Source organism: Phoenix dactylifera, chromosome 3 (assembly GCF_051530095.1).
Source record: "Phoenix dactylifera cultivar Ajwa chromosome 3, Ajwa_hap1_PhDact_Kaust_v1.1, whole genome shotgun sequence".
Classification (NCBI taxonomy): domain Eukaryota; kingdom Viridiplantae; phylum Streptophyta; class Magnoliopsida; order Arecales; family Arecaceae; genus Phoenix; species Phoenix dactylifera.
Window position 1 is genome coordinate 49116969 of NC_143192.1, and position 25496 is coordinate 49142464.

Sequence of the window (25496 nt, forward strand, 5' to 3'; positions counted from 1 at the left end):
GGATTAATCTGTAAAAATACATAAATCAAAAGGGCCCAACAAATATTTTTACTTTCACAAAAAAAAAATTCACAATTCCCGAATATTCCTCTCGCCATCGGAAGGAACCAAAAGCCATGATCGCGCGGCCAGGATAATCCACCACTTAATCCAATTAAGATTCCGCCCGGCCATGGACGGTCCGGATCAATTCGCCGCTTCCCCGTAATACCTACCTTCCAGTGGAAGAGATCGCAGACCGTTGCGTTAACTGACGTCTGACCGAGAAAGAGAGAGAGAGAGAAAAAAAACTTAAGCTAAGGCCAAGAAAAATAGAAGGGTTCTGCTCTCTCGTTTTCTTTCTTTCTCCCTCTCCAAAACCCCCAAATCCCCCGCGCGGCAGACCATGGCGGACGAGCAATGCCGTGAGGAAGGCTACTCCCAGCTGAGAGATCTCCGCATCAGGCTCGATCGAGAAGACGAAGGCGGCGAAGGAGGAGGAGAAGAGGACGGCGATAGCGACAGCGGCTTCTCGCTCTGCTTCTGGCTTTATCTCTCGAGCTCCGCTCGTCCTTCTTCTGTGATCCTTCGTCAGGTTTTTTATCCTTCTTTTCCGCTACCTCAGTGAGTAAAAGGATTTTTTTTTAAAAAAATTTGTTTGTTTTTTGGTATATTTTTTGGTGGTTGCCGAGAACTCGTGGTTTTTTGTTCAAGTTGTGATTTTGGTTCGAATTCGCCTACAAACGTACTGATTTTTCTTTTTGGTTACATGTTTCTTTGGAATGTTTGGAATTTTTTTTTTTAGGTCTTTAGAGGACACTTCTTGTCTCTCGTCGCTACAATGGGAATACGCGCCTTCCCCCTTTTTTTTATCGGTTGTTGCGTTTTTTTTTTAAGATAAAATCTATTGAGAGATGACACGAAATTTAGGTTTTTGTGTACCAAAGGGCAGCTAATCTTTCCCTCCGCGGTTCGTTTCCTTCTGAGCAATAAGATTGTTCCCTGCTGACTGCTGAGTGTTGTGTTTATGTCTTCGTTTCTGGCTATTGATTTTGGGTAAATTTTGAATCTTGTATCGTTGGGAGGTCTACATGTTTTTTTCTTTTTCCTTTTTTTGGCATGAGAGGCATTCATCGTTTATCTCTTGGCATCTGAATCAATTATTTGCTTTATCTTGCAACTGGTGTTCTTTTCGTTACGGTGGATGGATGTAAATATTGACTGCGATTTTAATTTTCTCAGCTTTCTAGAAATATGTTTTTGTTTTCTGCAAGCATCACCCTGTCAATTATTTTATGAACTGAGATATCCTTTTCTGTTTCCGTTTCGATCCCTTTGTTGATTGTATGTAAACAAAAAGGTTCACAGTTTTGTCAATGGTATAACTCAGGCATCTGCACCGATGATTTACTATCACCGAACATCTATATTAGTTTGTATCTGTAAATATTTTGAGATCATAAACATTACCAGCAACCCTTACACCATGTACTTGCAGCTTGCTTTATCCATTATTACTTGCTATTCATTTTTCCAAGTACCAAAGGGCACATCCTTAGTTTCCATTCATTAGATTTGTTGGTAATATAATGTGGAATTTTTTTTCTCGTCCTTAGATGCATGATAATAATTTTTGAACTGAAGTACATTTCATACCGTCCACCTTGTCTACATATTCCTATTTTCCATGTACTTTGTAATCAAGTAATGTCCTGTCTTATGACATTCATTGAGGATTTTTCAGTTCTTCCTCTTATTCCTTCAGATATTAGACAAAGAGAAATGCTAGGATGTCCAGCCCTATCACCGAAAAATAGCTCCACACTGCCAGCATGACACTTGGCACAGGAGGGTTGGTGCTTTAGCCTACTGTAAATTGTATTTACTCATTGAATCACTCCAATCCCCTCATGCCACATTGAATGCTCACCATGCAAGACTTTTCTTTTCTTTTCTCTTCTTTTTTTTCATGCTAACAAGGGTTGTTCTCTGTAGTATTACTCCTGGACAAATCAAACCTTTTATGATCTTTCGTGGATCTTTTGCCCATATATCCTTACCTTGGAAGATAAAATCTAGAGGGCTGAAGGCGAATCAAAGACTAGTTGCTAGTAGAAGGCCCTATTATACATTTCCTGGTAAATAAAAGAAGTGCAGAATATTATCTATGTTTTGGTTAAGTAATGCGCTTTCCTTTTTTTGTCTACCTTCATCTTTTATTTTGATAATGCCCGCTAATAATGGAAGATTTCATACTACTATAGTTTATGTGATGCATATGCACTTATTTTTCTAAATTCATGTACTTAGTCTAATCTAACCAATTTCATAAAAATGAATATGCAAACTCCATTCTTTCTTTTTATCACTATATGTCCAACGTTTACATCTTAGCCAAGATCTCAATCTAGACATCTAAATGGTATTAGCCATTCACCAATATGCAAATTCCATCTAATTTTGCCAATATAAACCGATATATCCTGAGATATTGGATGTATAAAAATCAATATATCAGTGGAAATTTTCTGGTCTTTATTTTATTAACTTATTTTGGTTTTTCAAATAAATAAATAAATCGATGCAAAAAACAGAAGCCAATCTCAATTTTACTATGTCGGCTGAGGCATTGATATCCCAGTTCCTATGTATTGTGTGAGATTTCCATATCACTCGGTTCTTTCTAAATTTTCGCCACCCTCCATCTTGCCTGAGATAAAGCATAAATAAATAAATTGTTGCAAAAAACAGAAGCCAATCTCAGTTTTACTATGTTGGCTGAGGCATTGATATCCCAATTCCTATATATTGTGTGAGATTTTCATTCACTCAGTTCTTTCTAAATTTTCGCTGCCTTCCATCTTGCCTGAGATAAAGCGAGATCTAAGTTCATATCATTATTAGTCACCCACCAGATGGCCAATAACTCAGAGTTTAGAAGTCTTGGCTGCTTTACCTTATGCTTATTATTTTCTTTATTAGTACCGAGTTGCTAGCAGTCATGGTATGCTATACCGGTCGGTACCGTACCAGTACCGATGGGTACCGGTATTGGTACGCCAGTGTCGGTATGGTTGGCATACCGCGTACCGTACCGTACCGACACTCGGTACGTCTATGCTAGTGCGGCACCGGTACGGCGAACCTTGGCTAGCACATTTGAATATTTTGACATGAGGCAATATGACACTTGTCGACACTGTGGAAATGAGGAATCCAACTCGCATGACTCTACAGTGTCAACAATTTGCATATGATTTTTGAATGTCCTATTAAACAGCCCTCTGATGCAAGTGATATGACTTCTGATCCTATTCAAAATGCCAAATAAAATAGATCCAAGATGTCTGGACAGTTTTAGTGGAGTATACATCTTTATATTCTTGTATCAAATTTAATGCATCACAATCAAGTTTTTTCTTTTCCAATATTTACTGTTGTTAATTAGTATAGTCCTTTTCAGTAGAAAGGTGGATGAACTATGCATTTTTACCATTTTAAATCATTCAGATGACTTCGGAAAATGAAGATGAAGTTCCCTTTCTGGCTCTGAGCGAGGAGAACAAACTGACGCTCTTTCCTTTAATGTTCTTACATAAAGAAGCTCCATCTACTAGCAGTTCCTTTCCATGGACTGACATGCTACATGCATCTGCCGAGATTGAATGCCCACTTGAGAAATGGGTTCATGTTGGGTGTGAGGTATGTGGTTTTGTAAATGAAAATTCTCATTCATATAAATAAGAATATTCATAGTGAAAGATTTCTGTCTGCCTGCCCCTTTCTTCAGTAGCCGTTCATTGGTCATCTAACACTTTATATGAATTCAGGGGCATATGCTTTTCTTATTTGCAGTTACTGTGCTGGCAGGAACAATAATATTGAATGTATGAGGTATTAAATTGTTGGGTTGTTTAAACTATGGTTCGCTATATTGGTCCATGGTGCCCCGTACTGGGCACTTTACCCTACTGGTAGCAGAGCACCATACGGTACACAGATCGTATCAATACCACAAACCTGACCTGTACTGATATTATACCAGCATGGCACCGGTACTGTGAACCACGGTGTAAACTCTAACATCCTAGGCTACCGTTGCAGAACTAGTATATGTTTTGTGCTATGTTGCCTTTCATTCTGTTACAAATATGACAGAGTTAGCATTTACTTCATTATTAACCACTTCAAAAAGGCATACGTTGCAAGGTGATTTTTTTACTGGAGCACTCTTTGTTGGTTACACTTTATGATCTGGTGCTTATTGTCATTTGTATTTATTTAGGTAGGTAGTAGGTTCAACTTTTACCTATCCTTACCTGGTTGGTATTGCATAAGTAACATATTTTTGGAACAATGGAGAATTCTAATTTGCATTGGTACATGATAATGGCCATCATATTGTAAATTGGATAGGTTTACATGAATCATGCATGACATTACAAAACCTCAAAAAAATCTCTCCTTTTTTTTCATTTTGCTTAGATCGGTGTGCCTATGCACATTAAATTTTTGGCATGCAAGATATGCACTGGTTTTTTGGAAAAGTGAAATTTTAGAGTTGGAAGTTGTTGATCACATCAAGTTCTTCCTGAGACTATGTTTTAATCCTCGTGTAACATGTGGAAGCTGATGGAATTATGAAAGAAACATTAGTAATTACTAATATCTCCTCTTTCAAATTTGCAGGATGGTAGCCAGACGGTTGTCTCCTTATTAGTAATAAATGATTCTGTTAAAATATCAAGTTTGTTTGTTGTCTACCTGGCTTGCTTCTTTTCCCCTTCCCATGTTAAATTTTTTTGTTTTTATGAAATGAAAAGGCTACACTTCCAAGTAACTTCATCAAAGCTTCCTGTTTATTTAATTATAGTTCTGAGGTTTGATACCAGTGCATTAGTAGGAAAGAAGCATATCATCTTTCTTAACAATACATGATGCTTCATATTAAAGTTTATTCACTTCATTTCGATTGTCTTTATGTGATTATTTCCTTTTATTTAGCTTTCAGATCCATAACATGTGTAAGAATTGTTGTTTATTTAATATTTTGAATTTTTAGTTTGAATGTACCCTTGCTTGAACTTGGTTTAAGCAAGCTCTTTCTGCAGTTTTTCCAATTATTTCATATTGATATTCTGGCACCAGGTAGCAACAAATCATATGTGCCTTCACATTGATGGAAAACTGATCGGGGAGGAACCTCTGACATCCCTATCCAGTGAGCATCACTTTCGAAACAATTTGAAGAGAATAAGTTTAGCTGGTAATGATGGGAATCTTGATGGTTATGTCTGTCATGTTCAAGTTTTGGCTATATCAGCATCGATAAAAGATCAGTTTGTAAAGGTGCATTCTAGTTTTTAAAGTTGTTAATGCCTTGCATTTTCACAGTGTTGCTTCTATCGTCATATAACCATATAAACATATTCATGTGATGGCAGAATCCACCGCTAAAGTTATCTCTTGATAGTTCATCCATCTTTGATGGAGTTGAAGAAGGTGGGGATGGTGTCTGGAGCATTGTTGGTGGCAAGGTTAGAGAAATTTTTCACTCTTGGTGAAGTTGCAGTTTTGTGATACGCAATGTGATTGTGATTTTTGTTGTTGAATGCACTTTGTTGGAAAAAGAAACATATTAGCACATTATGGAACCAAACCATGTTTCAAACTTTGATTGGGGAAAATAATGCCACTTATGATATCATGCTTCTTTCATTATTATGCACCTAGATGGTTTCACATTGAGTTCAAGAATAATTGTTTTTATAATGACTTAGGAAACCAGTATCATGAGATATCAGTATTAGGTTTGGTTGGACTGTTCCAAAACATTTTAAACTTCAAAGTTTCAAACCTCTAGATAATGGTTTAAACATTCGTCCAATAATAGAAACATTTCATAACTTGCTAAGCAAAGAAGTCTGATTTAACATTGAGATCTATAGCTTTTATCACTAAGAATGACTTGCTACTAAATTGGCCAATTTCACTCAGCCTTTCAACTTTTTGAAAATTTATATCTGAACTTAATTTTTTTTTTTTAAAAAAAAGATGAACTGCAAAAAATTATTAACACTATTGTGAAAAAATTGCTGACTAAAAAATGAGGGGTGAACATCAAAAGAAGTATAAGAACATCTTATTTATTTCTCCTACAAAATAGGTAACGAGCATTCAAGCTAATGATCTCACTTACTATGCAATGAAGGATATTCAAGCACAAATTAAATCATGCAATGCAAGTTATGATATAGTGATTTTTCAAGTAAGAAATACAACAACCAAGCAACATCAAATAGTGAGAACAGACATCCCAATGTCCATGAAGGATGGTTGTACTGAAATATATCTACACCCCTATGTAGATATACTAGCATATATATGGTTTCATATGCTTGGGATCATAGTCTATGGACATGGCATATTTTCTAGTTGTTGACTGCCACGACATTATTGAATTGATCAGTGGACTCGATAGCGAACAGAAAAATTCTCACACACATGTTTTTTATTCATTTTGCCTTTTTAGTTGCTGATGCATCATAATAATGCTACTTCTGCTTCCCAACTTTTCAATAACCATCTCCAACCCCAAGATCAGAGAATGGATCCCTAATACTACCATCAGCAGTTACATTGTATGCCCAAAGGACTTGAATAAGTTTGTAGGGGTTATATTGCAGGCATAGCAGAGGAAAAGGGATGTGGGCCCCATGCGTGAAAAGCTTGAATCCAGCAGTATGCCAGACTTTGGTGTTTGGACTTTGTTATTATATATTAGAAGATGAGCTCCATAAGCATTTCTTTGTCATTGTCAGAATGTCATCAATATCATCCTACAATGAGTCAGCTGTATGTTGCCAGTACTGTCTAATTTCTCATTTGCCTGTTGATCCAATGCAATTCTTATTTCTCCTTGATCTCATCACTAAGCTGCTAGACTGGTACTCTTGAAACATTAGGTATGGGCAATGAGGTATTGACTAAAAGGCATATAATGGTAACCCTCTTCATTTTCCATTCTGAATCTCTCTTTCCCAACTTACTTTGACAAGCATAAGGCCTATTTTTTTTACTCTTAGTGAAAAATTAACTAACACAACCAAAAAAAAAAATCCAAGCTAAGTACCACCACAATTATAATTCCATATCTAAAGCATTATTTCCATCTAATAAAATGCCAAAATAAAGAATAAGCACTTGAAAATCAAATAGTTGATCTCCAATCAGTTTTTTTTTTTGCATGGCAAATGTGGTGTTGAAACAATCTAATCCTTGTCACAAGAACTCGTTCTTCAGTGATGAACACTGAAGAGATGAGTTCCACTTTGCTTCAATTTATCATTTACACGCCTTAACTGTAGACTTTTATCTTTGGCTTAATCTTGTGAGCACTTGTTTTTTGTTTTTTTTCCTTTTTTAGGAGAACACGCTATTTTATATATATATATATATCCTCTGCACTCAGGAATATTGATCAGTAGCAAACTAGTAGTACATGACTAATATTATATGTATTATGAAAATGTTAAGTATAATTTTGTTATGCATATCAGTTCACTAGCTACTTAGGGTCATGAGCAGACTTGCATTCCCCATCATTCTTACCAATTTCCCACCGTCGTCATGCTTTCTGAGTTACATGATGTCAACACATTATGTCCAAGGACTTTATTTTGTTTCCTTGTATTTTTAAGATTTTCAACGGGGTCTTGCACCCTCTTTAGTACACCTTAAACTCTTCTCAATCAACTAAGCTTGTCGAATTCCTTTCCCTGCTTCTCATATGTGAAAAATCAGCTCAAAAGTGGTCTTTTTTCTAGAGACTTAGTAGGGAGATTAAACTGGTAGAGAATATTGTTGTTGAAATGATAGAGCTCATATGTTCTTATGATCTCTTTCCTTTCATCTATTGTTGAACCAATTTGTGTCTTCTCAAGGTCCTCCATAATTATATTATAATTTGAAATTTTAGTGGAGAGATACAAAGATGCAGTAATTCCACTATTGATGAAATAGTCCACTTGAGCAAGTCATGTCACTGTGTTATATCATAGTATGAGTACACAATAATCCAAAGCTAGTCAAAATCATCATATCATAGTATTCACAGATCAGAAGTTTGCCAAGTAGAATTTGATAATGTTAGATAGGAGTCCTGGTGACTGTAGATTGGACGGGTAGAGAAACAATTGATATATGCTTAATATTTGAAGTGGCAGTCAGAGAAGTTCCTTTCTGACATGGAGAGAAATAATATATTGTAATGTTCCAATATTAAATTTCATGAAGGGACTAAACCAAATTGCTGATTGACTCTGTTATTGTCATGGAAGAAAATAACTATGAACCATATAAACACTAATTACGTCCAATTTCATTATCATATTGTTTGATTGATGAAGAAAAATTTTGTGTAAACTAAACATGCCCAGGACCCTGGTGACTTTTATAGTGCACATCAATTTATTTTTTACAAAAAATCACCTGCAAATTAGGGGATAAGTTTGCTCTGACATTCAATTTAATACCCACTATATTGTATATTGAATATAGTTTTAAAAGAATATCCTTGTCTTTTCTTTTAACTGATACTTTGAATGCAGGCTTCTTGTCGCAGGAATTTTTGCCTTGATGTTGTTCTTGCAAATGCTTTTGGTCGGTCTGTAAACAAGGAGATGGAGGTTAATTTTTGCTTTCTCCTTTATTTCTCCTTCGACTCCAGTTGTGATTGGGCCAAATAGCTCAGTTGTTTCTAATGATATCTGGTAGTTTTTTCAGATTGTTGCTTCACTTGTATATGCTGACAATGGAACCCCTGTTGAAAAGACCAGAGATGATGCGGAAGCTCCATTACTGACGAGCTATGATGGCCTTGAACATCCTTCTACAGATAGGCCAGTTCCGCTTATTCGCGGACGTGCAACCTTTAAACTGAAGATATCTCAGGTGCTTCCCAAAGAGGCTTGGCTCATGTAGAATCTGGAGTTCTTTATACATTGCATAAAAGAAGCTGCAACCCATCAATGTGTCCATTATTTGTGAACCTACTTTCATCACTTATCATCTTTACATTTTGCATTGCTGATGCATGTCCATCTCTGCGTTTGTTTCTTTGAAATTTTAAGTTGTTATTTGTTGCTTGTTTTATATGCTAAGAAATCTCTAGGTGCTGATATTAAGTATCAATTCTAAGCTGTATTGTTCCTTTGAAGTATGAAGCTGCATAGACACATTTGTGTTCAAACATTTGACTCAGGTTGCTATTCCTCTTAAGCTTCACTGTCAATTCTCTTCTGTCTTTGTTGCAGCTGTCTTCTAAATCTGACAATAGGCTATTCCGTGTTTGTTTTCGTACAACACATGCTCAAACATATCCATTTCTAGAAGCATATTCCCATCCAATCCGTTGCATCTCAAGGAATCGCAGTAACCGGCCATTGGCTCTTGGGAAAAGATTGGCTTCCACAACAGCCCTTCTTGATGAGATTCATTCACTCAAAGGCAATGATGGGTCCGGATTAAATCATGATATCTATGGAGATGATCGCTTCGACATGTTGAATCAGAGTGTATTGAGAAGTAATACCCCATCAAAGCATTCTAAACTAGAAAATGATAAATCACCTTCAGCAATTGATACTAATGGAATCTTGGAAAAGGTACATAAAGCATGCAATTAACACATCCATAGCTAATTATTCAAGCGTACAATATTTATATTTGACAGATGTGTTGACAAACGTATTTTCTATTCAATTTGCACGTGTGTATCTTAATGCTGACTCACTTTTTGAATCATTGGACACTTTTATAGGATGAGATGTCACTGAAGACAAGCTTAGAAGTAAGATCAAATAATTTTGAAGGAACAGATGGTGCACTATCAGATTCTGAGAGCACTGATGCTAGGAACTATGAATCCAGATGGACAAAAGAGGTTATGACCCCAATTTCAGATGCTGTCATCTTTAAATACTGTTTGGAAGGCACATATGAGCGGTTGATGTTACTCAAAGAGATGATAACTTCTTCTAGTAATGAAGATATCACCAATTTCGCAGAGCAAGTTTGCCTGTATGCTGGATGTTCTCATCACAGGTAATCTTATCAAGTTTTAATAGTTATAAGAATTCTAATATGTTAAAAAGCTGTATTTCACATTTAACATGCGTGAATTCCATAGGTATCAAATATTGATTTCAAAGCAGTTGCTCCAAGAGGGTGTTGATACTTGGAACTCAATTACTCAGAACAGTCACCATGTTCTCTGGACAGACGCAGTTCCTCAGATCGATAAAAGATTCAGGAATATTGCCTGTTCTAACAGGGGATTGTCGGGAGAGGTTGCAGCTATTTTCCATTTTTTCCTCTAATTTAGGCATCTTATTTAGACATTCTTTAATCCTGAACAAATTCGGATGACGACCTTTCTGTCTTGTGATTTAGGACCTCGAGGTTTTGCGAGGAATTGCTGGATGCGGCGATCAATTGGGCCATGAAGAATTTGCTAGAATGTGGTACTGGTTGTACCCTGTAGCATTTGCTTTGTCAAATGAACAAATAAATACTCTGTGGGCGTGCCTGTCACCCAAATGGCTAGAAGGATTAATTACCAGGGAGGAAGCTGAGATTGCACTTAATGGCTCCAGAGGACTGCAGAGACCTGGAACCTTTGTTCTCAGGTTTCCAACCTCTCGCAGCTGGCCCCACCCAGATGCCGGTAGCTTAGCTATCACCTATGTTGGTGCTGATTCCACGCTTCATCATAAGCTTCTTTCTCTTGATTATAGGTTTGCCTTTTTATTTCAGTCCCAAGTTCTGCATTCCTGCAATCTAGCAGATACATTCCTTTATTTATGAAACTATGATGATAAACCACACAACTTAGCTTCAGGCGCTGTCTTTCCCAGAGGTTTTGAATCTATTATTTTTCATAAATTCGATGATGACAGGAAAAAAGACTCCAGACCACTTCAAGAGTTGCTTTTCGAAGAGCCTGAATTATCCCAATTGGGAAGGCAAGTTACACTCTGAAATATTGATTTTTATGTTTGTGTATGGTGCTTTTGTACAAATGCTGAGCAGGGTAGCATTTATCTGAAATATCATTTTCAAATGCTCGACAGGGTTTTTCGACAGGGGAACACTGCTTGCCAGAGATGAAGAATGACTTTGGTAAGGTCACGAGTTTTCAGAGGCACCTCACTGCCGGGAGAGTGTATTATTTTCTTGTGTAAAAATATGATGCTACATACTGGAGGGTTTTGCTCCTGGACGAGAGGGAAATGTAATTAGTCATGTACTAACCCAAATCACTTGGTGCAGTAAATTATACCCCCCTTTTTTTTACAAATTGATGGTGTTATTTTTCTGAAATTTTTTTTACAGTACCCCGGGTTTGGACTGGAGATGGTCGGCCGGTCTGCCAATCACAACAATCCATATATGGTGCAACAAAAGATGGCCATGATTAAGTGGGTCTTTGTGCAGCAACGGATAGCATTCAGTGAAGCTTAATCATGGCCATCATGCATGGTCCTGTGACTAGGCCTCTCCAACCCAACCTTGGACCAAATTTGTTCTCAGAAACATCAATTCAGATGATCAAAACCAGTAAACTGATCGAGAATTACTTTGAATCAGTGATCGATGAGTATTGGTGGAGGGACAAGCCAACTCTGACGAAGACCACCATGAGATTGAAATTTAGCAGTTACTTGGCTTGAAGCAGCCTTGGCTTGAAGCAGCCTTGATCATATAACATGAGATCAATAACCTCATCAGTTGAGGTATGCTACTCAACTATCAACCAGCATTAGAGTCGTCATAATGCAACTTCTATTGAGAATATTTCTGCTGATTTTTTTATCCAAACGACCAACGTTCATCAGACATGAATGCATGAATAAAGTTGACTGCATAAATACATTGAAAATTCTTAGTATCATCAACCAATCGGCCAATCAATGGTAGAAGCTGGTTCATCTTTTCATTTATTTTTCTTTTTCCTTTCTGGAGCATACAAAAAGGGTTAAAAACCCTTTCCCTCCCTGACACAAGTACATCAATAGCATCGGCTGCTTAAAAACAAAAATGAATGGCTTAGCACATGAGACTCCCACCATGGCACCAGAATTTCGAGCATGTGATTTTCAAGTCACAATGAAGCAACTTTACTGTTGTACTAAGTCTCGCTCGTATCAGCGTAACCATCAGTATGAAAGTTTGCTCGCCGTATCCATGTTCTTCACAAAACTGATCAGCTACAGCATTGGCTTCACAAAAGGTGTATGAACCTCTAAGAGAGGTAAACCCAAGCCAGGTAACATTATCATTAACCAAGAGTAGATGTTACATATGCTGATGCAACTGCTCAGGAGATTTTACACCCATAAGCTGGTTGGAACTCCAAGCACATCATAATAACTGGACTTCCAAGCATGCCTTAAAGAGGAGAATCATCGAACAAAATTAGCACATTCTGGAATCTAATGTAGTTTATTCCCTGCCATTCTGCTCAAATAGCCTTCATTGAGTCAAAATCCGATGAAGCATTAACAATTTTGGATGTATGCTTCTATTCAAGCATAAGCAACACAAGCACCATGCATTTCCGCAGAAAAGCAGCCAAAAAATAGAGAGAGAGAGAGAGAGAGAGAGAGAGAGAGAGAGAGAGAGAGAGAGGGGAAAAGAAAAATCACTAAGCAATTGGGGAGCCATGCTTAAGTTGTATTAGCTTCAATCCAATAGCAGCATGCTCAACTGACAGCTGATTATAAATAGAGCTCTAAATAGAGCTCGGCCGCGACCGAAATCTGATCCAAAATTAGATTCTATCCAACCAACTCGGAGACGAAAAGGACCGTTCTTTCTAGGCATGTGCACAACACATGTTATTTTTTTTTTAGCTAGCTTCTTTAGGCCAAATACTCTAAGCCAAACCTTTCTCAATTGGGTCGATCAAACAGACGAAGCCCAATTCACTAAAAGTGTTGGGTATTATAGGTTGCCTAGTGATTTAGGTCAAAATACTGATTCTATCGTTTCTCTTATTATGATAATAAGAGTGCTATCCAATTAATAAGAAATCATATATTTTATGGAAGGACAAAGCAAACCAAGATCTATCATCTCTTCATTAGAGAAAATTGCATATAAAAAGTTACTTTGCTTCTTATTTCTGCAAAGAAGTGGCATATATTTTTATCAAAAAATTGGTGGTCGAACAAATTAAAGCTTTGCGCAGCAACCTCAGCATTGTTGACATAAAGTTAGTAACAAGGAGGCAATCAACGATGCAGTTATATTCGATCGATCTCACCATGCACTTAGGCAATCAACTATTTTTTTCTTCATAAGAAATATTTTATTCTATTCTATCCGTTTAATTTTATTCTTTTTTTCTGATGTAAGTGACAAGTCATTCTTTAAGCTCTGTTTCATACGAAGGAAGGATAGATAAAGAAAAAAAAGATGAATAAATTTTTTTGTTCCTTCGCATGTTTGGTGAAATATATATTTTTTTATTTAATATAGAAAGAATTAATGGAGGAGTAGATCTACTGGTATGATATTTTATTAAATTATTTTTTTAAAAAATAAAAAAATATTATTTTTTTTATCGAAAATTAATAAAAAATAATTTTATCTATAGAAACTCACCCGTCAGGCCGTCACGACCTGTCCATCCTTCCTTTTGCGACTCCAACCAAGTGGTCTCTTACTCGGAGGACAGCCCCATAAACAGATCAGCTGCCAGTTTCCGGAATAAAATCTTCCAGCCAATAAAAAGCCAGCCAGGCAATCAGCTTTCTAGAGCTAAACAGTTCTGGCGGAACATCAAACGCGTATGGACCACGCAGTTCACTCTGCGCAGCCAGATGGGTGCCAAAAAAACAAATTGAAAGTAGAAAAGGACTGAGAAAAAGAAAAATAAAAAGGACTAGCGGAGAAACAGAGAAACCTCTACTTGTTGCCGGCCGCCCCTCATTCTCCTCTCCGCGCTTCCGCCTTCAGGTTCCATTCGGTCGAGAGATCTCTCTCGTTTCGGTGATGGCTCCGGTCTCCGCCCTTGCGAAGTACAAGCTCGTGTTCTTGGGGGATCAATCGGTGGGGAAGACCAGCATCATCACCAGATTCATGTACGACAAGTTCGACAACACCTACCAGGTAGATCCCGTTCCTCGATCCAGGATCTAGGGTTTGATCGTTTCCGTTTTTCTTTTATATTTTCTTCATGATTTTTTTTTTGGCTCCGTAGAAGTGTAGATCTCATTGTTTTTTTTTTTTTTTTCTTAGTAATCGGTCTTTTCGTATAGGGTTTGGTGATTCTGATAAGCGTTGGATTGAGATTGATCTCTTCCGTTTTGATCTGCATTTTTGAATTAGAGTTTGCCCGATTGATTATAGTCGGATTGATTCACGTGTTTCGGGGATCCTGTTGGGGTCATTGTATGATTTACTTAGTTTTTTAATATAGACAGTCGCACATATGAGATATACCTCTTGAATTGCCCATTCTTGGAATGACATCAGCTGAGGTTTGATTTTTTTTTTTTAATAACCCTTGGGAAAGAAAAAGCCATCGCCTAATTAGCTAAACGGGAATAGCAAGATTTGAGCGGAGTTGAATACTATTTTTGGGGATTTTTTTTATATTTCTATGCCTTTGTGCACTGACTTACGGCATGGACACCCAACCATCGTTCCAGATTTGTCATCCAATATACTTTACCCAGTTGTATCAAATTTAAGCAGTGCAGAATGTGATGAATACTGTCATTATTTTGGGGGGGCGATGGAAACCAGCAGGTATAGGGACATTCCTTTCTCCTGTTGCTAGTGGGTGATAATTGATAATTCTCTTTGATCTGGATTTGTGTATGAAAGATATTATGAAAATTATAGTTAGACATGATTGTTTGTGTTTTAGCTTCTGCAAAATACATGGTATTCAAAATAACAATTAGATGAACCCTGATTGACTATATATATACATGCTCTTTTGCTAGATGGTGCTAATTAGGGCTCTCATAATTTAACATTAACCATTGTGCTATTTATTTTTAAATATTGAGGAACGTTAGGAAACAAATTTAAAAAATCTATATAATGGAGAACAAGTGAACTACCTCCGTGGCACATGGCAGGTTAGAAAAGGTAAAAAACAGAAAATTAAAACTAGACTAAATAAAAAGAGAAATAAAAAAATAAACAGAGATATGTGTTAATGACATATAGGGAAAAATTATTGTCAAGGTAAAATCCCAAGTATAGATATAACAATAAAATAATTATCCTGCAGTCCTTATGAGTTCTCGAACCCAAATTTAAAATCTCCATGTGACTTGGCATCGATTTCAAATCATGCAAGATGCAACCGTTATAAATTCTATGTCCACAAAAAGCATAATACTTGTATTGAAAGTAATTACTAAGAACCATCTAAACATAGCAAGCTTGAAGAAAACATTATATATTTTAAGCATTAATGTTGGTCGGAATTATATATGTCTTCTTTGACTTATAGAAAACATTACATTCACTTAGACTTGTGTGAAGTTTTATACCTTTATGTTATAAGGGGCAGCCTAGTGCATGAGACTCTAGCATTGCAGGGTCGGGGGAAGGTCATATGTATGTAGTCTTGTCCCTGCACATGGAGAGGCCGTTTACATGTTTCGAACCCATGACCTTCATATCACAATAGAGCAATCTTACGTGTTTCATATGTTTACATTATGAATATGCATATTTACTTTTGTATCCGTGTGTGAAAAGATATGTGATCATCATAGTTTGATTTAATCTCGATCAATCCAACTGAAGATGGAGCCCCATGTGATTAGTATGACCTGAATTTAGGCCCAACTTCAACTAAGCCAACCAGTTTCTAGCCCATATTTCTTGAACTTCTAACTAAGTCAACCCATATTTCTTAAATTTCTAGTTTGCCCAACCCATATTTCTAGTATTTCTAACGTGATCAACCAATGTTTAATCTTTCTATCGAATATGATCTCTTTCCAACTTATATGCCTAATTTGGGGCCTGAGTTGTGAAAATGTTGACCCAATTTTAAGTTGCATTGGCTTGAGGCTATGCAACTTTCCCCACCTTGAATTAAACCTAGTTCTCCATGATACGGCTCCCAATTGATCTAACCATATCTAGCCCTTAGTTTTAGGTTTTCTTACCTTATTCAAGCCAAATGTAATTGACATTTCATGGACTTCCTTCCTGACCCGGCTTAGTTCTCGTTCAAACCAACATAACTCAACCTGGTCTAGCCCAATCAAAAGTTTGGGTTGAAGATTTTCAATTCAGTATCAAGTTTGGTTAGTTGAATAAATTATCAAGGCAAATCAAATCTGAATTGGGTATCTTTGAGTTGAGTTGGGTTAGTTTAGAAGACCAAGGCAACTTGACCCACCTTGAACAAAACCTAATTTTTCGTGAATGGGTTACTAACTTACATGACCTATAAATAGCTCATATTTCAAAACCTTCTAACTAACTCAATCCATGTGTAATCCACATTTCTGAATCTTCTTGCTGGCCTGACCCAAATGTAATTTATGTTCTATAGAATTTGGAATACCTTCTTGACTTAACTCTACTTGAACCTGAACCAATAACTTGACCTGATCAAAACTTGAGTTTGGTTTTAGGATTTGGACTTCGAATCTTGGTTCACATGCATACCTAGAGTTACTTCATAGGATGTGAGAATAGCAGTGGAGCTACATTATTCTCGAAAGAGGGGCCAAATGCGCTTAATATGTGAAATTTTTTTTTTCAGACAAAGACTTATAAGCTGATTACAGATTGAAACATGTTAGTCAACAATAACAATTAAAATGGTCTATTTTGATGGGAAAAATACATAGGTATCCTTGATCACATATTAGGTAAGAATAACTTAAAGTTTGACAGTCTACAGATCCATGAAAAGCAGAGACTTGAATAAATAAAATCATAAAGAGAATGACCTAAACATATATAGTATGAGAGGATAGGTTGAGATAGAGGCTCGTAGGGAGTTATGGAGTAGCCAGCATGAGTTATGTGTATGACATTAGGTGGCAAACTCCCTTCTATGGTAAAAAAATATTTTAATTTTATTATGAAAACAGATTTCCTAATGTGAAATGAAACTAGCTTGATTAGTTATACATTCAGGATTTATTTGAAGTAAGATTTTATATCAAGAAATGTGTGGTAGGAGCAGTTTATAATATAAGAATAGTTATTCATCAAAGGCAGATGGGAGGTTGGTTGCCTAATTAAAAGGAGGAGCTGCCTCCAAACTTTAAATTACTAATAAGAGGAGGGGTTCCATGCAACTTTTTTTTTTTTTTTGGGTGGGGGGTGGGGGGCAAATAATTTAATGGAGGCCATTGTCAGAGTTTTAACTATATGTTTGAATAAATTTGACATATCTTTTTGGAAGGAGGGGGTGGGGGGTGGGGGTGGGGGTGTGCTGAATTCCCCTCATCCCTCTGGCTCCATCACTGGAATGTTGTACCAGAGTTGAATTATCTGCTATTTGCTTTCCAAAACTTTTATTCATATCGATGCAACCTAATGAATTTCTAGAAAGAAACAGATAACCAACATCTAACAATGACTCCTTATTCAATTTGATAGTCAGCATCTCGATTTTAAGTTGCTGTGACCTGATGAAAATCCATCATATGTTTTAATTTCAAATTAGCTTTTTATGTTGATGCATATTGTATTAGTTCATTTCTCATTTCTATTCAGCTCTTGCTAATTCAAATTTTACTTCTTCATATGGTTTTATACATTATATTGTAAGGATCAGCATTGTATAAATTAAACTGTTTAAGATGATGGATAGGCTTGATGTTAAAGAATATATATGAGGTCTTTCAAACTGTTCTACGAGATGGCAGACTGTGCAGTCTTTAGAAATTAGCTGTATCATGGTTCTCATTAATATTCTTCTAAAAATCTTAGATGAACAGGCATCTGTTAAATTACAGATGAGCAGAGAATTTCCTTTGAAACTGTTAACTGAATGTATCTCCTTTTGTATTCCCAGAAAATGAGGACAGGAGTTTGTTGTACAACTAAATTTTTTGGTCAATGATCAAATCGGTCTTTGTCATCTTTTCTTGCTCTTATTAGCATTTCAATGTTCTACCATACTTGTAGAATAAAAGAAGTTAATTTACTTTATTATATTTGTTTTTATTCTTAATATATGATGTTTTTACACGTCTAGTGTTCTTGGTGAACAGGCTACAATTGGCATTGATTTTCTATCTAAGACTATGTACCTTGAAGATCGAACTGTCAGACTGCAACTTTGGTATGGCCATGGCTTCATTGCATGTTACTCATATCTAATAAAATGCTTCAATCTTGACAAAAAAGGCATAATGTTATCATGCTAGCCGTGCATACAGTTTTTCTGTTTGCTACATACAAACATCAACATTTTTTATTTTTCTTAAAGTTTTTACTATTTATGTTTGTGTTAGTTCATTAGGGGCTTCATTCACTACAGTCTTAATGGTTAGGGCTGTCAAATGAATGAGCTGTGCATGAACAGTTCATATTCGGCTCAAGATTCAGCTTGAATTGGATTTGCTTGATTAGTTTGTCAGCCGAGCATGAGCTCAAGTTTAGAGCTCAAAAATATAAACGAGCTGAAAACGAGTTATCATTTAAAGACAATTTGCTTGTACTCAAGTCCCATATGGCTTGAAATTAGTATATAAAAAGATATATATATATATATATTATCATTTAATGACTTACTTATATAAAACATTTTCCTCTTTCCTTTTGAATCTACTATACTTAAGCGAGTTATCTCAGCCACAGATTCAATCTAATGGGTGGAGATGGGGTATAAATTCCTACGGATACATGGCTAGAAGCCCACTACCCCTAACCTGGTGAATCCTCTAATCTCGAAAGAACCCTCTCTCATCGACTTTTTCCTTCCCTTCATACCTTAGACGAGCCTATAAAGATAAAATTAAGTGTATATATTATCGATTAGTGACTTATTTATACAGATGTTTCTCTTTTTTCCTTTTGAATCTACTACTTTGAAGATTAGTTATCTCACTGCATATCTAGATCTTGGCTGAGATTGGCTATTAACTTGTAAGGATACATGGCCATAACCATGCTAGCTCTAATTCTAGTGAATCCTCTAATCTCAAAGGAACATTCTTATCTCTACTCCTTCCTTCTCTTTCGTGGTACCTCCTCCTTTGGCTCTCTCTCATTCTTATGGTCGGGATTTTTGGTTCTAGCTTAATCCTCTTGAGCTCGACCATATCCCTTTAATTGATCTTGAAATCTGGCTTCTTTGTTTGTTTTGGCCTCAACACCAACACTGCTGCCTTTTCCTCTGCGCGATGAAAAATCTATTGTTGTTCCACTTTGACGTTGGTGTTGTCCTTTGATCCTCCAGGCCAGCACCCTTGTCTTAAGTTACCAGCCCACTGCCCCTTGGCTGCTCTGTCTCCACCAAGGTTCATTGAACCAGTACCAGAGGGCATACTGGCTAACAACTAGTTTGGCATGGTATGAGTTCATACCATTCCATTTTGGGGCGTACTGAAACAGGGAGAGCTGGAGAGGGAGAGGGAGGGGGAGGGGGAGGGGGAGGGGAGGGAGAGAGAGGAAAGGATACAGGGAGGGAGAGGGAGAGGAAAGGAGGGAGAGAGAGGGAGAGGGAGGGGGAGAGACATAGGCCGAGAGATAGAGGGCTCGAAAGTCCTTGTCAGTTGTCATTGGGGAGGGGGGGCGAGGGAAACCCTAACCCTAGTGTAGCAAGAGAGAGAGAGAGAGAGAGAGGGAGAAGGGTGGGTGGGGGGACTCTTACTGGTGATGTTCCGGAGGGGGGGAGGGCGACCAACGCCAAGCGATTGTGATTGCAGGGGTGGGGGGGCTACAATCACAAGCTGTTGGGGAAAGGAGTCTCTCAAAGGATCATGAATTGAGCTAGGAGGCCTTCTTACCAAGCTAAGAGGGTTTAATAAAATTGGAGCTAGTTTGGCCTATTTGCCGAGTTGGCAGGGCGAACCATCTTGGTTCCCTGTTGCTTAGATTCGATACGCCCCAAACCAGACGGTTTGGGGCGGTACGGTCAACCATGGTCTCCACCACCTCCCATGTGATCTTAGATCCTCTCGTTCCCTGGTTTGGGGCGGTATGGTCAACCATGGTCTCCACCACCTCCCATGTGATCTTAGATCCTCTCGTTCACCCCCTCTCAATACTAAACAAGCCTATCAAGCTGCGATCAAGCAAGATCGGTTGGGCTAGAGCCCCTATAGCACTTGAGCTTCGGCTATCCTAGTACTGTGTCCAGCCATGCTTAAGCTTACCCATCTTGCTTGAGTTTGGCTTTTGTACACCCCTTATAATTCCTCCATTACAGATTCTTTTGGTTAAAATAAATATTATTATCTCATTTTGTTGCTTTCAATTATAAAGACCTTCAATTGATAATATTTTTTCTCTCCTCAGTTGCCTTCTTTTGCATCATGGTCTGTTGTTTTTTTGTTTTTGAATTTTGATATCTAGAAAGAGATTTTATAAAATTTTATGAGATGTTTTATTCTTCTAGCCATACTTTGTTCCTCTGATTTTGGTTCATTCATGCATTGAAGATCTGCTAATTTACTGGGCATTCAGCCCGATCTTGATTCCACATGAAATTCAGTTAGAGATGATATTACATCAAATGAAGGTCCGGTGAGTTCTTAAGTTAAAAGGTCTTTCACTTTTGTATCAACTTTAAGAAGCATATGTTAATTTCAAAAAGAAAATGGCATTGACATTTTGAGCATTCAGTTGAAAGTCCAGTTTTTAGTCTCATGTCTATGCTTCTCTTGTAATTGTGTTTTCGTTAATTGATATGGCCTCTACCTCTCCAGTTCCCCAGCTTACTATTGCAACATGCCAAGCTTAGCAATTCGTGATAGGTAGTTCCATAAAGGACTCCGTATTCGTGTTGTTTACTTCTTTTATAATTGAAACTGAAGCAGTACTCAGAGCTTCAGTTTCTGAACATTTGCTTCTAAACTTTTAGCATGACTTCCACGAAGATAGGCTAAACACTTATTATGATTAATATTAATGGGTAAATTAATTATGAGACAGGCAACATAATGTGAACAGGTCAGGTCTAAAATGATAAAAACAGCAGAATGCTATAGGAAACTCTAGGCATTTTATTCTATACAGCTATATGGTATGGTACCCTATTATGACCCCTTTTTTTTTTTAGCAATCCTTGTCTCTTACTTTTCTTCATACACAGGGATACAGCTGGGCAGGAGAGATTTAGGAGCTTAATTCCGAGCTACATTCGGGATTCTTCTGTTGCTGTCATTGTGTATGATGTCGCAAGTATGTTCCCTACTATAACGCATTTAAAGAATCAATTTATATTTTCAGACAAATTTGTCTCATAAATTTAGAATGAGCATTTATATTGTTTTAAAATATCTTGGGCAATGAAGTGCTACTTGTTAGTTTCATCTGATTTCGAATGCTTAAGAACTTATATTAACAAGTCTCATATGTAAGATAGAGTGTATATTATGTTCTCCTATAAGTACATTAGATTCTGGTTTGCGCATGGGAACTTTTAATTGATTACTTCTTTTTTTTTAAAAAAATAATATTGCAGGCAGACAGTCTTTCTTAAATACTTCAAAGTGGATTGAAGAGGTTCGCACAGAGAGGGGTAGTGACGTTATCATTGTCCTTGTTGGAAACAAAACAGACCTTGTTGACAAGAGGTGATCGACGATTGTCTTGTTATATATTTACTTGAGTTTGGTGATCTTTTCATATTGCTACAGTTAGGTTTTGGTTTCTCTCTTTTTTTCTTCCCTTGCTTTTTTTTTTCAGTATCATGAGTTCCTTCAACAAGGGAATCTGAGTGTGGGAACTCTAATTGAACAATCATGTCATGTTCACAGGATTGGTAAAAGGGCTTGTATAATTATCTGGACATTAGAAATGTAGTTGAGTTAGGCATAGATTGGATGGGTAAAACTATGGGTTTCTCGGTTGAGAGAGAAATAGCTAATTTGCAACAAGGGCTAATTTTGACTCTTTATGATACTTATGATGTGGTAGTCCTGAGAAGACGGGCGATTGTACATCTTATTTTCTTGAAGGAGTTTTGTTTTTGTTGTATACAAGAGACTAAACTAAACTAGACAGATAGATGTATTCCTTCATAGGAGTTGAGTTGGTTCTCCCGAAGCATTCTTATGTTGCAGAGTTAACTGATGTTCTTGCCTGATGATTTGACATTTTAGATTCAGTGTATCCTTGCATCTCTTCATGATTCAGTTGATCCTACATGCATGATGAGCTTTTTGGAAGGATTGAACATGATTAAAGACAATGTGGTAGTTTGTGGATGTTAAGTGGAATTTTGTCTCTCCTGGTTTCCCTTTGAAAGAGCTGATATGTACATCATTTTACGGAGTAATTTTCGTAGTCTGTTAGACATATAGATTATAACAAGTTAGTTCTTTCTTTAATAGCATATATGCATGGTAAACTGATGCAATGAACTGGATGCTATGCAACATTTTTATCTCATAGACACAGGACTACCTTGTTGTTTCTCATTTTTTTCAATGCTAAATTACTCCTAAGCCACATTCGGAGTGGCACTTCAACATTCCTCTGGGTGTTGCTTGTATGTGGCAACATTGATCATCCATGCTGCATAATACATTTCAGAATTTGTTATGTGAGAGGTACATCCATGTTAATTGTCTCAAGCTTTTTCTACTAAAAAGTTTTGAAAATGATTCAACTTGTCTGAAGCATTTTCTGCAAGTTCTAAAAATGATCAAAAACAATATTTGTGAAATATTGTCATGTGTTTCTTGGATAACGCAATAATGTATTTGCACTTTTTTTCTCCACACTTTATTGTGCTTGGTTAGAGATTTTGACCAGTAGCACATACAAAGGGTAGAATTGTCCAGCTCATGTTGGTCATTTAACTGGCACTAATTTTACTCAGATTAAGTATGGATAGGTTGGTCCAGTAAGATTAGAACTTTCCAAAACAAAATTATTCAAATTTATAATTTGCTTTGCTATTAAGACAAAAAGAAAAAATATTCTAGATTTCTATTAAAACATTTATTACAAGAATTGATTTATAATTATAGTCCACTTAAGGATTAGATCATTGCACGGCTAACTATTTTAATGGATTGACAGTAGCTTCTATGAGGCAGACAAGGATAACTCGTTTGTAACTGCCAACAATATGTTCTGTTTGTTTACATCATTCTGCATGCATGTATAAGCTAATTGTAAAAATGCTAGGATTTTGATGGATGGAATCATCTCTTTCTAAAACCTTTTCCTTTATTTAATTATTATTATTATTATTATTATGATTTTTTTTTTTTTGGTTTGTGGGTTGGGGGGGGGGGGCATAAGCTTTCATATGGAAGCTAGGATGTTGATCTAATCATCCAGGTTTACCAGAGCTTGTCTTTGCACCTGTCTTTTTCATTCCATTTATATAATAATTATCTGTCCAACTTTACAAGGAATTAGATCTTGTATGTGCAACAAAAGGTCTGTGGTTTTCATTGTAAAATCTCTCTGGTACCTCTACTGTTGGTGACTATTTAATTGTCTATACTTATGTGGTTGATGCAACAGGCAAGTCTCAATAGAGGAAGGAGAAGCCAAAGCTCGAGATCTTGGTGTCATGTTTATTGAAACAAGTGCCAAAGCTGGCTTCAACATAAAGGTGCATTTCTCTCACAAAATTGCTTTTGCCTCTTTCATTGGAGTGGACTGTCTGGCATGCAGACTAGGATGCCAGCTTTGTATCAGAGAACTCATTGCCGCAAACTTTGGCGATGTATGCATCCAAGCAAGGAGCTGCATAACCTCAGTGCATGCTGCTCCCTAAAACTGCCTCCAACACTCAACTGCTTTGGAGGCATGCTTACAGAATTTGTGCTGTCTGATCAAGATGTATCAAAGATGGAATATGAACTTCTCAATACATTATTATTTTTTTTAATAAAATTCTTGAACTTTATGTTCAACAAGCGACAGATATGTGCAGCAATATGGATTGCTCATGCAATTAGGGGCTCTTCTTGAGAAACGAGTTTTACTTCTAGGAAAAAACTGTCACTAAATATATGAGGAGCAAAAGGGAAACCTTTAGCTTCCAATTCCCGAGTTTCTCCCTTTTGTTTTGTTAGGATTTTTTTTTCCACTTTATTTAGGTGCATTTTTGCATTTTTTTTCAACTATTTCTCGTTATTTCCTACACCAAAATGGCAATGAATAACTGCTTTGTGTCTCCAGGCATTGTTCCGGAAGATTGCTGCTGCACTGCCGGGGATGGAGACTCTCTCGTCTACAAAGCAGGAAGACATGGTTGATGTGAACTTGAAGGCTACCAATGTAAATTCATCCCAGTCACAGGGACCATCTGGAGGATGCAATTGCTGACACTTATCCATGATCTGCTATCAAGTTTCAACTGCTTCAGCTAGGTTCGCATCGGCACTTATCACCTTTCTTTTTAGAATTGCATGGACCTACTTAGAAAAGAAATGGGTGACTGAGGTGGTGCTGGGTGAATCACTCGTCAATTTGTTGTCATAGTAAAGGTTATTTCTAGCACATTCATACATAATTGCTAGTTCATGAAGAGATCTTTTAGTATTGTAATTGCAGAGTGGTACTAAGGGGACTATCAGAAACATATAAAACAATTGTAGGTACAGGTGCTGCAGTTAATTCCTGTCTTCGGGGGTATAGATAGAAAATATGCAGTCAGATCATTGTGGACATTTTCATATTTATACCTGAATTGCTGGTAGTGGCATCGTTGCATTCATTACTGGAAGTTCTGGCACCGGACTGCCATATGAAGGTGTTGGATCTGTGCTGCTGCTCATCACAGTGCAAGATTCTAGCAAGTGCAATAAAGAGAATTTTGATTTAAATTACTAGTGCAATGCGGCGATTCTGTAGTTGCTAAAAGTGAGAATTTGTTATTGCTGTTGGTGCCCTGACACATGTTTCAAATAAAGTTATATGCTTAATTACATTTTTTTGAATATTTGTATTGCTTCTTATGCTTTTTAGATTCCGAGATCTGGTCAGAGAAATTCCATTCATCAAGTCAAATACTCAGTTCAGGATGCAACATGTTATCCCTTCATAATGGGCACCCACCAAAGCTTACAGAAGCCTCATCATCAGTCTTCAATTGTTGAGTCGAGACTGAAATTGAGGTTGAATGGCTTTATTGCTCGGTGACCTAAATGGTTTCACTAAAATGATTTTAAATTGTTGGTGATCTTTATTTTGGAATAATCTGATCCTTGATGATCTAAGATCATATTTAGTATGCTATGTTCTAGTGATTAAAGATCCCTGAGTATTTTATGGATTAATATGACAATAGTATGGTACGGTATATTTCTATAATATAACATAAT

At 36.9% G+C, this 25496-nt stretch overlaps 2 protein-coding genes across 9 annotated transcripts; both read left to right on the forward strand.

Annotated features, from left to right (window-relative positions):
* The first annotated feature begins 238 nt into the window (after positions 1–238).
* LOC103703575 (SH2 domain-containing protein A-like) lies at positions 239–13925 on the forward strand. Of its 8 annotated transcripts, XR_005508536.3 has the most exons (14): positions 253–574; positions 3490–3681; positions 5128–5328; positions 5424–5516; positions 8589–8666; positions 8764–8931; positions 9294–9644; positions 9800–10083; positions 10169–10328; positions 10432–10775; positions 10938–11003; positions 11112–11284; positions 11374–11774; positions 13640–13925. XR_005508536.3 is itself a non-coding variant. In XM_039119373.3 (12 exons), exons 1-12 carry the CDS (start codon positions 386–388, stop codon positions 11146–11148), a joined length of 2163 nt encoding a protein of 720 aa, XP_038975301.3. In that variant the 5' UTR covers positions 239–385; the 3' UTR covers positions 11149–11338. The 8 variants fall into 8 exon arrangements, 2 of the variants coding, with proteins under 2 accessions (XP_038975301.3, XP_088574913.2); XR_005508534.3 differs by lacking the exon at positions 13640–13925 and having other exon boundaries at positions 11374–11920; XR_016399950.1 differs by lacking the exon at positions 13640–13925 and having other exon boundaries at positions 11629–11920.
* LOC103703574 (ras-related protein RABH1b) lies at positions 13895–25485 on the forward strand. The gene is made up of 7 exons (XM_039119389.3): positions 13895–14154; positions 18252–18322; positions 21299–21387; positions 21671–21782; positions 23689–23779; positions 24352–24542; positions 25141–25485. The coding sequence occupies exons 1-6, from the start codon at positions 14038–14040 to the stop codon at positions 24496–24498; spliced, it is 627 nt and encodes a 208-aa protein (XP_038975317.1). The 5' UTR covers positions 13895–14037; the 3' UTR covers positions 24499–24542; positions 25141–25485.
* Positions 25486–25496: the final 11 nt, after the last annotated feature.

Bases quoted from the DNA above. Each gene is read 5' to 3' on its own strand.
- LOC103703575 (XM_039119373.3), top strand. From the start codon at position 386: ATGGCGGACGAGCAATGCCGTGAGGAAGGCTACTCCCAGCTGAGAGAT. The intron at 8,932-9,293 runs GTGCTTCCCAAA...TCTTTGTTGCAG, and splicing joins TTAAACTGAAGATATCTCAG to CTGTCTTCTAAATCTGACAA. The intron at 11,004-11,111 runs GCAAGTTACACT...AATGCTCGACAG, and splicing joins GAATTATCCCAATTGGGAAG to GGTTTTTCGACAGGGGAACA.
- LOC103703574 (XM_039119389.3), top strand. From the start codon at position 14,038: ATGGCTCCGGTCTCCGCCCTTGCGAAGTACAAGCTCGTGTTCTTGGGG. The intron at 18,323-21,298 runs GTATGGCCATGG...CTTCATACACAG, and splicing joins ACTGTCAGACTGCAACTTTG to GGATACAGCTGGGCAGGAGA. The intron at 23,780-24,351 runs GTGCATTTCTCT...TTGTGTCTCCAG, and splicing joins AAGCTGGCTTCAACATAAAG to GCATTGTTCCGGAAGATTGC.